The 13,669-nt window shown below is 41.2% G+C and overlaps 1 protein-coding gene across 12 annotated transcripts in view; it reads left to right on the top strand.

Moving 5' to 3' along the window:
• The window catches only part of RYR3 (ryanodine receptor 3), a 541,049-nt gene that overhangs the window by 176,178 nt on the left and 351,202 nt on the right, over nt 1-13,669 (top strand). For 7 of the 12 annotated variants that reach the window (XM_090033487.1, XM_090033486.1, XM_090033485.1 and 4 more), the window contains exons 9-10: nt 1,054-1,131; nt 1,458-1,614. In XM_090033487.1, coding sequence (XP_089889613.1) covers nt 1,054-1,131; nt 1,458-1,614 — 235 coding nt within the window. The remainder of the gene's footprint in view (nt 1-1,053; nt 1,132-1,457; nt 1,615-13,669) is intronic. The other 5 variants (XM_090033490.1, XM_090033491.1, XM_090033488.1 and 2 more) reach the window with 1 other exon arrangement.

Here is a 13,669-nt window from a genome sequence, read left to right as displayed (position 1 = left end):
ATTTGAACTTCCCCATCTTTCATGGTTTTGCAAACAAAACTGAATGTGGAGTGGAATTCATGAGCTACATGTCATGGGCTTCCATGACTGTATTCCTATTCTTTAGTAAATCATATATTTTAAGAGAAACACCTTTTGAACAAATTTGTTTAGAAATGTGGGACTAGGTTTAAAAGGGTATGCTAATGTTACAATATTTAGAAATTGGACATTACTTATTTGGCTGGTACCTAAGTAAATATGATTCTCTGGTTTTTGTTGTTGTTTTGTTTGTTTTATTTCTAAATTTCTTGAAGTAATATATTATGTCTTTCTGGTCTCATAAGCATTATTTATTCAGCTTTTTTATTTCTATTTTAGGTGGTGTCTCCTATTAATAAAATCAAGGCAACAGAGTCATTGTATCAATGAAATATACTATGTATTACTCACATGGTTATAATTGCAATTATTGCAATACATTACAATATTTTCATTTGCTTGTGAATACTTGCAGATATGAGTAGTGTTTTTGAAATTCAGATATTTGTCCACCAATGAATTCCAAGCCTTGCAATTGGCATTTTGATTTCTCAGTTTGCTGGAAATAATGGTTTCTGAATGTGTGCATATGCATATAATTATGTTAGTATTGTGCTGGTATGTATTTAGAGCTTTGCTAATTCATACTATTGTTTGAGAAACATTTTGAATGAAAGATTTTTGTGAACAAGAAAGTGATGCAAAATATTTTGCTTGCATTTTTTGAAGCCCAACAATCAGTTCCTAAGAGAGAGTAACTGATGAACGCTCAGCAGATTCTAAGTTATTGCAAATTTAACGCCCACCAATAATATTAGGTGTCCAGGAGACAGTTTTAACTTTTCAATCCATATCAGTGCCCCTCCAGTTTGTATATCAAATAGTGATGATGAGTAGGAATTCTGCCTCTATTCACCTCCCATTTTTATGGAGGGAAAAATGGTCTCCATAACAGTGCACAATGAAGTTTTAAAATCTGTCACTGTGTCAATTTTAAAATAAGTACAAAAGATGACCTTTTCAATTTGTCAGCAGGAAGGTACTCTATGAAACAGGAGGAGCTGGAGTCCGTGCAAGGTCCTTATGGAGAGTGGAACCCCTTCGAATAAGGTACTGTAATTTCATATGCAGTGTTTTGTGGTAGCCTTCTTACATTACTGGAAGTTTTATTGGACCTTCTACTAGTTTTTGGGTTCACCTTGACTAAATAGGTGTAACTTATTTTATTCTTTACATTAATAATAATAATAATAATAATAAAACATCTGTAATAATACATAGACTAAGGGAAAATTGCTGAAAATATGATGACATCAGGCAGAACTGTTTTTTAAAGTAGCATTTTTCAGAATATTCAGTAAGTCTCAAAAGTCAATACAGAAATATGTTGACTGTATTTCAGGTGTACATTAACCTTTCCTGTCTCATTTTCTTAGCTGGAGTGGAAGTAACATCAGATGGGGTCAGCCTTTCCGCCTTCGGCACATAACAACAGGAGAGTACTTGGCTCTGAGTGAAGAAGAGGGTCTGATATTGTTAGAGAGAGAAAAATCAGATACAACATCCACTGCCTTTTGTTTTAGAGCATCAAAGGTAAGCCATAATTAAATCAAATTTTTCTTTCTTTTTTTTTTTAACAAAGATGAGGTGCTTAACTGCTGCATTTTAATTAGTTTCACCGTTTTAGAAAAATCATCAGAAAAGGAAGCGATTATGAATGATCTGAAATGCAAGATGGAGCGTGAAAATAAAAAATGCTAAAACAATTTTTTAAATTACAATATTCTGGAGAAAATTACTAGCCAAAAATAAATGCATAATAATATCTAAAATGTATGCAGTTAAATTTGTTTTCCTAGAAGGTAAAACATTTAGTAAAACAAGTCACAAATAAAGAAATACATTCCTGATATTACTTCTCAAGTTGCTGTAGATGTCATGGGGATATTATGTGGTTAAGTGGTCCTATAAAACTGCGAATGCCACAAAATCATGAGTGATTGGAGAGGTGATCACAAAAAATTCTGTGTTAATGGGTTTTCAGAACTTTTAAAATCATGGTTTGAGAACCTCAGACCTAACCCATCCTTATGAAAAGACTTCTGTCACTGTAGTTGTATGGTAAACACTACGTTTGAACATTTTAAATATGTTCATTTTTATTAGTGTAGCTGCATATAAAGTCCTAAGAACATACTTCTGACTAGTGGAGACAGACCAGAAATTAGGTTAGTGGGGAGTTAACTATCCCCTGAATGCTGAATATGTAACTAAGTAATTTTCCAGACCCTTGTGGAATGAAGGGGCTAAGCAATATTAATCCTGCATGCGACTTGAGAAAGACGTGTTTTTTTCCCAATGCTGGCAATTTTGCAACATATTTGGCATCTTGCTTCATTGTCTAATTGTTCTTGAAGTTTCCTCTAACCTTTAACCTCAACCTTTCCCAATTCTGTTCTTTAATACTAGTACTGATGACCCTTTACAATCTTGATAGCCTTTTCAAATAAGTAAATACTCTCAGCCTCCACAGTCAAGACATTTCCTATTGTAAACATAGGAAAGCTCGAGAAAATTCTGTACGAGCTTATCTGTTGTAGTAGAACTTGGATCTTTCTTATTTGGGTAGTTTGCATCCTGCTTAATTTGCAGTGAGCTCCTAAATTAAAAATGAGTCACTGAGGCATTGTATGGACATTCAGGGAGGTTGGAGAGGTTCAATTGTGTTAAAAATAGCTACCCAATCTAAAGTAATTTGGGATGAGGGGACTAGTGGAAAGGGTTGGAGGGATCAGGAGGGCAAGCAGGCTCAGGGAGGGCCAGAGGGTTCACAATGGGATGTGTGGGACAGGTGGAATCCACAGGGGTATCAAGGGGGCATCTGTAGGAGAGATTAGGGGACTGGGGAGGAGGCATGGTCCACAGGGGTTTTGGTGGAGTCTAGGAAGATTTGGCAAGATTAGGGGGCTCACAGGGTCCATGGGAAAAGTTGGGAGGGATGGGGAACTCTCCCCCCACCTATGGGACCAGGGGCAATTTACACACCCCAAACTCCCCATCCCCAGACAGACAAGCGCCCCTTGGTGAACCTGCTCCCCATACCTCCTGTCCCCCTCCCCCACACTGGAGGAACTTGTAGGATGGAGGGTTGGCAGGCTTGGGGGAGCTGGATGTCCATCTGGAGGATCAAAGGGAGGGGCTGGGGCACTAAAAATAACCTGGTGTCAAGGATGGGGTAGGAAAAGTGCAGCCCCATGGCTGGGGTCAGCAGCTGAGACTACACTGGGAACTGTACATAAATTCAGCTAGATTGGACCTAAGTTAGACTACCTCAGAGGTACACTTAACTTAGGTTGGGGCAGTCATTTTTAGCCTGATCTAACTGTCCTGAGCTTCTGTGTATTTCATACTTAGATCCACCTAACTAGTGTGAGCAAGTTAGGGCAACTAAATTAGATTGGGTGGCTATTTTTAACATAATCTAACCTCCCCCTAACCTCCCTGGATGTCTGTGTGCAGCCTCAGCTGTTTGCTCTGGCTTTTAGTTCAAACACCGTCTCTCCTTCAGTCAGCTGGAATTCATCTGTGATCCCATACAGCTGATCAGAGAAACATGACCCTTTGAAAATAAAAGCCATAGCAAACAGCTGGACCTGTCCCATACAGCTGTTTGTTGCAGTTTTATAAATCTCTATTCACTTCAAAAACCCAGATCTTTGCAAGGGGGATTTGAGAAGGAGGGGTTTAGAACCTAACCCTGTGAAAGATCGGGATTGAATATCCGTAATTCATACTCTATATTCATTGAATGGCAATAGTAACTCATGCCTTCAATCCTTACAATAACCCTTTAATGCATTTTACAGATCATAATCATATCTTCTTTCTGGTTTTGCTGTTGAATCAACATGCCCTCTTAACTCTTGCTTCAGTCTTGTTTTCCAGCAGTGTTATCATTTGGGTTACTCTGCTCAGAATAACATTCTTCTGACTGTTATTCAAGACTGTTTATCATTTCCACACTTTTTCTGCTGCTCTTGCTTTGCAAATCTGCTTACGTATACTCAGCGTACTTCATTTCTGTTTGTTCAGTTGCTTTTCCCAAACAATTCAGATAGTAAGAATAATTTTAAAAAATGTAAATTCTTCCTTAAAATCTCTAAAATAGATAAGAAATAAAGGAGAATGAGCCATAAGAATGAATGAAGGTAGGAGTTCCTCTAACCTTCCTTTTGATATGATTCTTTGGAGGTGTTGAATACCCATGTCTCTCTCAGAAGTCAGTGAGAACTAGAGTATTCACTTCTAAATATTATGACTTAATAAATATTAAGTATTTAGGTGCTTAATGGAGATTTACAAGGCTACTTCTAGCCACCAAAATTTTAAAGTGTCAGGATTTCTGTTTTAAGGCAAAGATCCTTTTAAAATTTATGACAGGAGGCAGCACGTCCCCCATGCAGCAAATGGAATCCTGTTTTGAAATGGGATGTTCCCATTCCACTGCTGTACTTGGACTCAGATGCTGATTATTAGCCTCTGTGAGAACAATCAGAGAAAGGAACCAGAATGATTTGAAAATATCTGTATTATAAAACTTTTCATAGTTCAAAATTCATATTTTATACTTAAACTTTGATTTTCTTAAGTGTAGACAAGTGGCTATAAAAAAATTACAATCACATTCAAAGTAAATAACATTCTAATGAATTTACAAGTCACAGATGACTCATGCACTAGGATTTTGCATCATTTCTACATTACTGCCAGGCTATCACTATCTTTGGGACTTTAAATGGAAGACAGGATGACATAATAGTTTTAACAGTTACTGTAAACTTAATTAGACTTTGGAATAAAATTCAGTGGATAGATATCTTAGAATCTTTTTTATATGACAGTTGCAAAATGTTCAAGTATTCAGTAGTAAATACATGTTTGCTGCCACAGTGTAAATAACGCAGTTCATACGGAGAATTAAAATGAAAGGAAGTATTTCCTTTTTTGGAGAGGATGGGAGAGAAATTAGAAAATGGATTCCAAGCCTAGTATTTTTTCTGAATTATGGTATATTTGAGCTATAGAAATGGAAATACTCAGCAATAAATGGTCACTGGCAAAGTACACCAAAATGTCAATGAATTGCCTTGATCAAGCTGTTTATAATCCTATGTGCCACACTTTTACTTGCTTTTTAATCAAGATTTTTACTGTATGGCAAATCCTTTTAACACAGGGAGATCTTGGACCATGTCAGGCTCCATTTAAAATAAAGCCCATCAGTCAGTCCATCTAATCACTTTTAGGGGCACTTAATCTTGAAAGCTCTAATTAAACTTTTTTTCCTCACTCCTTTTTTTAATAGAAGGACTAAACACAAGCTGTTGTATCTGCAGTTATCCTTCCTTTGCTTTCCTCACCAACAGAAGACTTCGGGGTTCTTCTCCCATTACCTGGATAACCTTTTGTGACCCTTTTGTTCCTATGGGTTTATTGCTTGCTTGTTTGCCTTCCAGCACTGCAGTCCACCCAACCACTCTCCCTGCTCTCCCTCCCTTCTTGTCTTTTATCTTCAAATTATTTTCTTCATAATGCTCTGTGCATAAGTGACTGGTGCCTCTCAAATCTGGGAGGGCACCAGCCCTACTGACAGCATCAGCGTCGACCGTCGGTGGGGATACCAACCCCATCAGGAGGGCATGTGCACCCCCTACCAGTCACCTATGGCTTTGTGCATGTACCTTCACAGCATCTGATGAAGTGAGCTTGGGCTCAGAAAAGCTTATGCTATATAAGCTTCAGTTTGCCTATAAATCTACCCTGCCTTCTGCCTGACTTCAGACTAATATGGATAACTACCTATGACTACCTCTTTTTCCTCTGTGCTACATTTTCTCTTGCTCCTGCCTTCCCTCTGCAGAATGAGAACCCTCTGCTTTCCCAAAGTGCCTTCCACAGATTGCTGCCAGAACGTTCCCTTCCTTTCCCCATGTCCCAAGCAGCTCTCTCATCTTCATTCTGCCATCCTTATTTTCCTACTCTTTTATTTCTGTTGACCGTTGATTTTTAGTTAGCCACTGCCCAGACCATTTGGTATGACTTGCTTTCCTCATGCTAACTGAAGGGGAGGCAACTTGATCATGGTTTGTAGTCAGAGAAGATTTTGCAGGGGGGAAGTACAGGTATTCTAGTGACAAGGTTTGTGTAAAGAGATATAGGGTTTTCCCAGGAATACTGACCTATCTACCCATTTCAGCTGGTCTTTACCTCTCCTCCCTTGTTTGGCATTATCAAATGACCTGACTGGAAGGAATCCTTGGAAAAGTGGATAAACTACAAGGAGATAAACAGATAAGTTGGTAGCTTGTGCTGCAAGTATTAAATGAGAGCTGACCCAAAATTCAAGCTGTATTTTTATTTCTCAGGTTTAAAACTTTTTGTTGCATACCTAATAGCATTACTAGAGGAAAATTAAGAATGGTTCAGCAAAAGTTGATTTAAAAAAAAAAATTTAACTGGTAATGCATTGTTGACACAGCTTAATTTCAAGAGCATAATATGCTCCATTTAAACTTCGAGTGAAGTAACTTTATTTCAACTTGACGTGAACTTCAAAGACTTAATACTAAGGAAAGATTAAGTACTTTATATGATCAAAGTTTCAAAGTGCTCTGCAAACATTAAGCAATTAATCCACTAGCATTAATAACTGACAACAAAATAATTTCATTTCATTTGTGACATTGCATAGTAATCTTTATAAATGTTTTTGATGTCAAAATGTCCTCACTATAAATATTCATTGAAATAGTTTCATCTTATTTGGACATCATGGTGCAATCTACATAAATGTGACATAACATAATTTCCCCAGGGTCTTTGACGTTGTAATTGTATCCCAAAGGAGTAGTTTGTAATTTCATTCCATTTAGTCTTGGCATTACAATGCTGTCTGTTTAGGCTTAAATAAACATTGAAAAGTGACAGATATATTCCATTCAAATGAATGAAGATAAGAATAGTGATGGTAAACAAGAGTAAATGTTCTTTGTATTGAGTAGCTACTTATTATATCTGAATATCTTGATTTAAAGTAGATAGGATAAAAATATTATGTATGATATTCTATTCAGGGACTCAAACTAATCATGTGTAGGAGTCAAAGCACTTCCCTAGCTATATGTGTGTTATTTGTCATAATAGGAAAGAAACAGAATTTAGCTGTAGTAAACAGAAAGGGAAACTTTGGTCCAGGATACGGGACAAATACAGGAGGTCTCTCTACCTGATTTACTAGTCCTAGATTGCGGGGGGGAGCCTATGCTGCATAATAGTAACATAAAAAGTATGTCTATATCTCAGCCTAGACTAACTAATCATGAAATATATGTACCATATTGCAATAAATTATGCAAATTGTATTATATGAGTTAGGAGTCAGAGCTACACCTTCCCCTGAAGGAGACATTACTGAGTCCACTGGTATATTTTAGTACAGGGGTGGGCAAAATATGGCCCACAGACTATATGCCTTGACAATTGATCCTATCTGGTCCACCAACCACTGCTGGGAGCCTGAGGAGCACTCTGTGCCTCTCTGCTCTGCCACAGCTGGGGCTAGGCTGGTCAGAGCAATGCAGACTCCTCCACCTCCTCCCTCTGCATCCCCTCCCCCTGCAGCTGCCAGGCCCACATGGGATGGGGTATGATGCAGCATGTCAAATAGCTGTCCTACCTGTCCACTCACTGCACCCCTGCTCCTACCATGGATGTGGAGAATGGATGTGGGGCAGAGGCATCTGCACACTGTATGGCCTGGCCTAGTTTAAGTGGTCCTCTAGCCTAAATAATTGCCCACTCCTGTTCTAGAAGAAGCATTCCTCTCATTGTATAATATATTACTGTCACTGTCAGTTCAAATAGACTTGGAGCCCTTTGCAAATTGATTTGGCTGGGTTACTCAGCTGCTAGGTAGGGCTGTGCAAAACAGAAGTGTTCCATTTCAACCAGTGTTTCAACATTTTGACAGAACAGTGTTTCATTTTGACTTCTGTTTTGAATCAAAACGGCTGTTCCGTTTCATTCCATCAAAACGTTTTGCCATTTTGACTCTGTTTTGACATTTTGCCCATAGGATATAATGGGGAAGGTCAAAACAGGCTATGACTTTGTCATTTCAGGCCAAATTTGGATAAAACTTGCAGAAATGGTTGTCCCTTCAGAAGGAATAAAGTGTGCCAGAAGAAGTGTTTCAAGAAGATAGGTGTAGGGGGTTTGGAGAAAGTGCACCCCAACATCTTGAGGGCCAAACTTGTGTCATGTGTATGTGTTAAGCCACATCAGGGTCAAAACTGCAGGAATGGTATCCCCTGCTGAGGCCACAATGCTTGCCAATTTTCAAGGAGATAGGTGCAGGACAAGTAAAACTCGTGACATGGGTGCTTGTGTAACTGTGTCTGCCTTGGGGCACTGGTGGGGGGGCAGGGGGGAAACACTACTGCAGGCCTAGCTGCTAAGCGACTGTGTTACCAGTTACCAGTGAATTATGATTCACTCAGGGACCAGCTCAATACACAGTACCTAGCTACTACTTAACAAGTTCATGAGCATGGATTAACATCTACAAAACCACAGACTAAGGAGAGGAAATAATCAATACAGACAACCCCAGCCTCAAGACAGACACAGTCAGTTGCACCCATGTCATGAGTTTTGTCTGTCAGCAGCTAGGGGTGCAGGGCTCCAGAATTCTTCTGCACTGATCTCCTCAACAGCTGGCAGGCTTCGTGGCTGCAGCAGGGGCTAGCAGGCCTTCAGCTTTCACCCCACTGCAGCTTAACACACACAGTGTCATCCATGTCATGAATTTTGCCTGTCAGCAGCCAGAGGTGCAGGGCCCCAGAAGCCAGACTCCCTCTGCACCTATCTCCTTGGCAGCTGGCAGGCTTTGTGGCCTCAGCAGGGGCTACCACCCCTGCAGTTTTCAGCCCTCTGTGCCTTACACACACGACATGAGTTTTGCTTTCAAGAATTTGGGGTTCAGTTCACAAACTCCTGGAAGATCATTTCAGACTTGTTTCAGGCTCAACTTTAGGAAAAACTGCTTCACAATTAGAGTGTCTAGACTGTGATCATTACTCCTAGTTTTCCCCCAAGGGTACCCTGGTGAACAGTTGTTATCTGAGCCCCAGATGTATGCTTCTGATGTAGCAGTAAGCTGATACCCAAGTCCCCTCTCAGCCTCTCTTCTTCAGGCTGAAGAGTCCCAGGTCCCTCGGCCTTTCCTTGTATGGCTTGCCATGCACATCTCTGATCATATGGTTAGCCCTTCTCTGGACTCTCTCAAGCTTTACTACATCCTTGTTAAGGTGCAGAGCCCAGAACTGGATGCAGTACTCCAGCTGCAGTCTCACCAGTGCTGAGAAGAGCAGAGTAGAGCAGGAGAATCACTTTGCAATGGTTTATATGGAGATGTATCAATTGACGAATGCCAGTGTATTGTTGGCCTTGCTGGCTACAGCATCCCACTGCCAGCTCAAGTTCATACTGTGATCAATTATTACCCCCAGGTATGTGGTGGCAAGTGTTGGGGGATCTTCAGTCCTGCTGCCTGATGAGACAGCAGTTGCACAAGCACCCATGTCATGAGTTTTGCCTGTCAACAGCTAGGGGTGCAGGGTCCCTGAACCCCCCTGCACCTACCTCCTTGACAGCTGGAAGGCTTAGTGGCCGCAGCAGGGCTTAGCAGCCGGACTTGCAGTAGTTTCCCCACCCCCGTCCCCCAAGACAGACACGGTTGCACAAGCACCCATGACATGAGTTTTGCCTGTCAGCAGTCAGAGGTGCAGAGCCCCAGAACCCCTGAACCTAACTCCTTGACAGCTGGTAGGTTTTGTGTCCTCAGCAGGGGTTAGGATGCCTGCAATTTTGACCCTGCTGTGGCTTAACACTTACATGAGTTTTGCTTTCAGGATTTTGGGGTACAGTTTCCCTGAACTCCCTGCACCTATCTCCTTGAAACATGGCAGGCTTTGTGGCCACAGAAGAGGCAAGCATTCCTGTAGTTTTGATCCTGCCATGGCTTAACACATACACGTGACACAAGTTTGACTCTCAAGATTTTGGGGTGCAGTTTCTCTGAACCCTCTACACCTATGTCTTGAAACCTGGCATGCTTTATCCCCTCAGAACAGGATACCAGGTCTGCAAGTTTTATCCAAATCTGGCCAGAAATGACAAAGTTATCAGCTGTTTCAATCTTTCCCATTATAGCCTAAGGGCGAAATATCGAAACAGCGTTGAAATGGCAAAATGTTTCAACTTGCCTCATTTTGTTTCCAGGCTGTTTTGACCATATCTGTTTCATTTCAATTTTGCTGTTTTGACCTCAAAACAGGTCGAAACAGTGTCGAAACAGAAGTGGTGGCGAATGTTCGCACAGCCCTACTGCTAGGTTTTTAATTCAGCATGAAGGCCTGTTTTCTACTCATTCTCTATCCTTAAATGCTGGGGTCTGCTTTTTTTGAGCAAGAAAAAAGTAAATCTATCTTAGTAATATCTCCAAAGATATACAACAAGTTAGATGTTAGGTAGAATTAGTGTTTTGAAGCAGCTAGTTTGTCAAAGGAATTATGTGGCTAGTGAGAGGTGATATTCCTGTTGCCTATTAGTAGAAAGCAACTTGATAAAGAAGACATTCTGATTCTCTTGGATCTGAAATTACCATTATCACAGAACTCTTAACAGCACAAACATCTTCCACTCCACTGTAGTAATAGTAAACAGGAGCTGAGGCCATTTACAGGCATTCCATGCGTTCCTTTCTCCCAGCACAAAAAGAAAGAGCTGTTCAAAAGATTGTGTGTGGAAGAGAACTGGCTTTTCCTTAAGAAGCTAGATTGGATACCTGCAAGGAAGATTTCCCTCCTCCTAATTTAACTTGAATGGCTTTTGACATTTCTTAGGTGTGGAGCTTACTGCTCCAAGTTAGTCCCAAGGTATGGAAAGAAGGTATGGGAGCTATTCTCCTGCAGCAGGAACCAGGAGAAGTTTTCAGCAGCTGCTAACTGCTACTTGACAACCTGCCTCTTCCTAGACAGGGGAGAGCATAGACTGGATGTGGAGTTGACCCAGGGAGCAGCCTCAAGTGCCCCCAGCTAGAGAGCTCAATATCCATGGCACTGGATCATATATATATATATATATATATATATATTCCAGTTCCTGGGCTATTTTTCTCCAAAATTTCTCTGAAATTCTTATTGGTAGAAATGAATGACAATATGGGGCCTTCAAAGCAGGCCATCTATGTCTCAAGGCTTGAAAGAGCCCTGGCTCACCCAAACTTAGTAGCAGTAGAATAGTAGCTAACTTCTGAAGAATTTTGATTTCTTTAAATATTGACTCTCTTAAAATTAATCAAAAATTTTATGTTGAATATCACTTCCAAAGTAGAGGTAAGTTCTCCATGCATTCCTATTGACTTAGTCCAATGGGCATTTTGCCTGAGAAAAATCATTTTGCTAGTTCCTTGGGCATCCCTCTCGGTGGGCCTCCTTGCCCTTCTGACCCTCCTGGTCCTGGCCCCCACCTGGGCCAGTCAGGGGAAGCTCTGGAAGGCCTTGATGTATGACCCATACTTTTGTCCCGGGGTCCCCTTCTTTGGGTCCTCCTCCACAGACATGGGGAGCTGGGGTTACCCCACACCACAACTGGTGCCTCAGGGTCTCACAGGGGACTCTCACTCCCCCCCGGGCAGCAGGTCATGGTGCTACTACCAGTGTTATATTCAACCCAAACTCTGCTTTTCCACATTGGAGGACTTACTGGTGTCAGGCCTCAGCTCTCTCTCTGGCTGAGCCTCTTCTCCCTTCACAGGGCTCCACACGCTGCCCCTCTCACACTGGGGGCTCCGCACTGCTTGTAATGCCCCCTTTACTCGGGGTCTTGAACCCCCACAGGGCTCAGGCGGCCTTGGCCACACCTGGCCTCCAACTCTCTTCCTCGGGGCTTGCACCCCCACAACTACCTCCGGTGTATGCAACCCACCCGAATGTGAGGGCTAGGGGTTAAGGCACCCCGACCTGCCTTTCACTGGGTTGATCATTGGCCCGGCATTTCCTGAGAGCTCCCGTGCCACTGGGAGCCCCACCAGGCCGCCCAGTCCTGGCAGGGTATAGTTTCCGGTTGTACCCAGGACCAGGAGCCTCCTACCATCCCCTACAGCTCCTCCCTTACCTCCAGATGAAACTCAGCAGCCCTCAGGCCAGGCAGTGTTGTTACCTCCCCTCCAGCAGCCAAACTGCCTTGTTTATATAGGCAGCCCTGAGCCTAAAATGGCTGCCCTCATTAGGCACCTGGAGGCTGCCAGCTCCAGGGCCTTAAAGTGGCAAGCACACCTAGTACCCTGCCATGGTTAGTATGCTAATTAATTGACATACAAACCCTATTGCTATATATTTACTATAGCATTGTGGAATTGTTGGCTTTTTTGATAATGATACCACCTCTGCTACAAACGTGGTCACAGATGTATTGATATATTTGTATCAATAATGAGGGTAATACATCTATTTTAGATTATATAAATCAATTTGCATAAGTAGATATCTGAATTATGAAAAGTAGGATAAAAAAGAATATAATTTAGGTTCCAAACCTGATGCCATTTTAATTATGGGAACAGTTGGTAGGTCCAACAGCGGTTTTTCTAATTCACATTATGCATCTCTTGATGCTTCTTTTGCTGCATTGACTTGATCTATATCCATATAGATCAAGTCAATGCAGTGACTCTACTTGATTCCATTGTATTTTTGTTCTGTTTAACTTCTGGAATCTCTTCCTTCAATGTTGAGATTCTACATGACAGTGATTCAGCCACATAATGAAATATATTTGTTGTCTACATGTGGAGAAAATCTGTCAATTTTCTTTTAAAGCAAATGTTAAAAATGTATTAAATACAAATAAAACAAAATGATTATATATGTAATATGTTAAGCAGATTATCTACTGGCATCTAGTATATTTTATCTGTTTAAACACACAGACACTATGCCTATTTTTAAAACCATTGAAATATTTGGAAAAGTACCAGAATAATGCATTGTAGCTACACAGTTTCCATATTGTATTATCTAATGGCAGGGCCCCCTGTATTCTACTATACCAGATTTTGCTATATATTCTATCCTTGCTTCTGTTTTGTAACCTGAAATTTAAAAAAAAAAAAATTCCTCCAAGAGTGGTTGGGAAGAAAACATTTCAGTTTTGAAATGTGCATAATATGGTTTAGTGATGTGTTGGCTTTCCAAGGAAGTTTTCCCAAAAATCTTTAAATAGTTATGTGGCAAAGTGAGGCTCCCTGCCTAGCCACAGTGCTAGGTTCCCAACTTGCCTTTGGGCATGCCACCCACCTGACTCATCTGCCACACCTTGTTCTTAATTAATTAAGGTGTTCATTAAGGCAGGAGGCTGCCCATTCTTGCCCCGATGCCAGAGGGCTCTATCTGTGGCTCTGATCCTCCCCTATACTGCAGCCCAAGCCTCGCAGATGGCATCCAGATGTTTACTCACCAGCCCCACACTGGGCCCCAGAATCCTCAAGTTCAGACCCCTCTAAGATCCCTTCATTCCGGTGGCATAC

The sequence above is a fragment of the Crocodylus siamensis genome, chromosome 2, assembly GCF_052110815.1.
Source record: "Crocodylus siamensis isolate JL-2025a chromosome 2, ASM5211081v1, whole genome shotgun sequence".
Classification (NCBI taxonomy): domain Eukaryota; kingdom Metazoa; phylum Chordata; order Crocodylia; family Crocodylidae; genus Crocodylus; species Crocodylus siamensis.
This window is presented reverse-complemented; position numbering and strand designations above follow the sequence as displayed.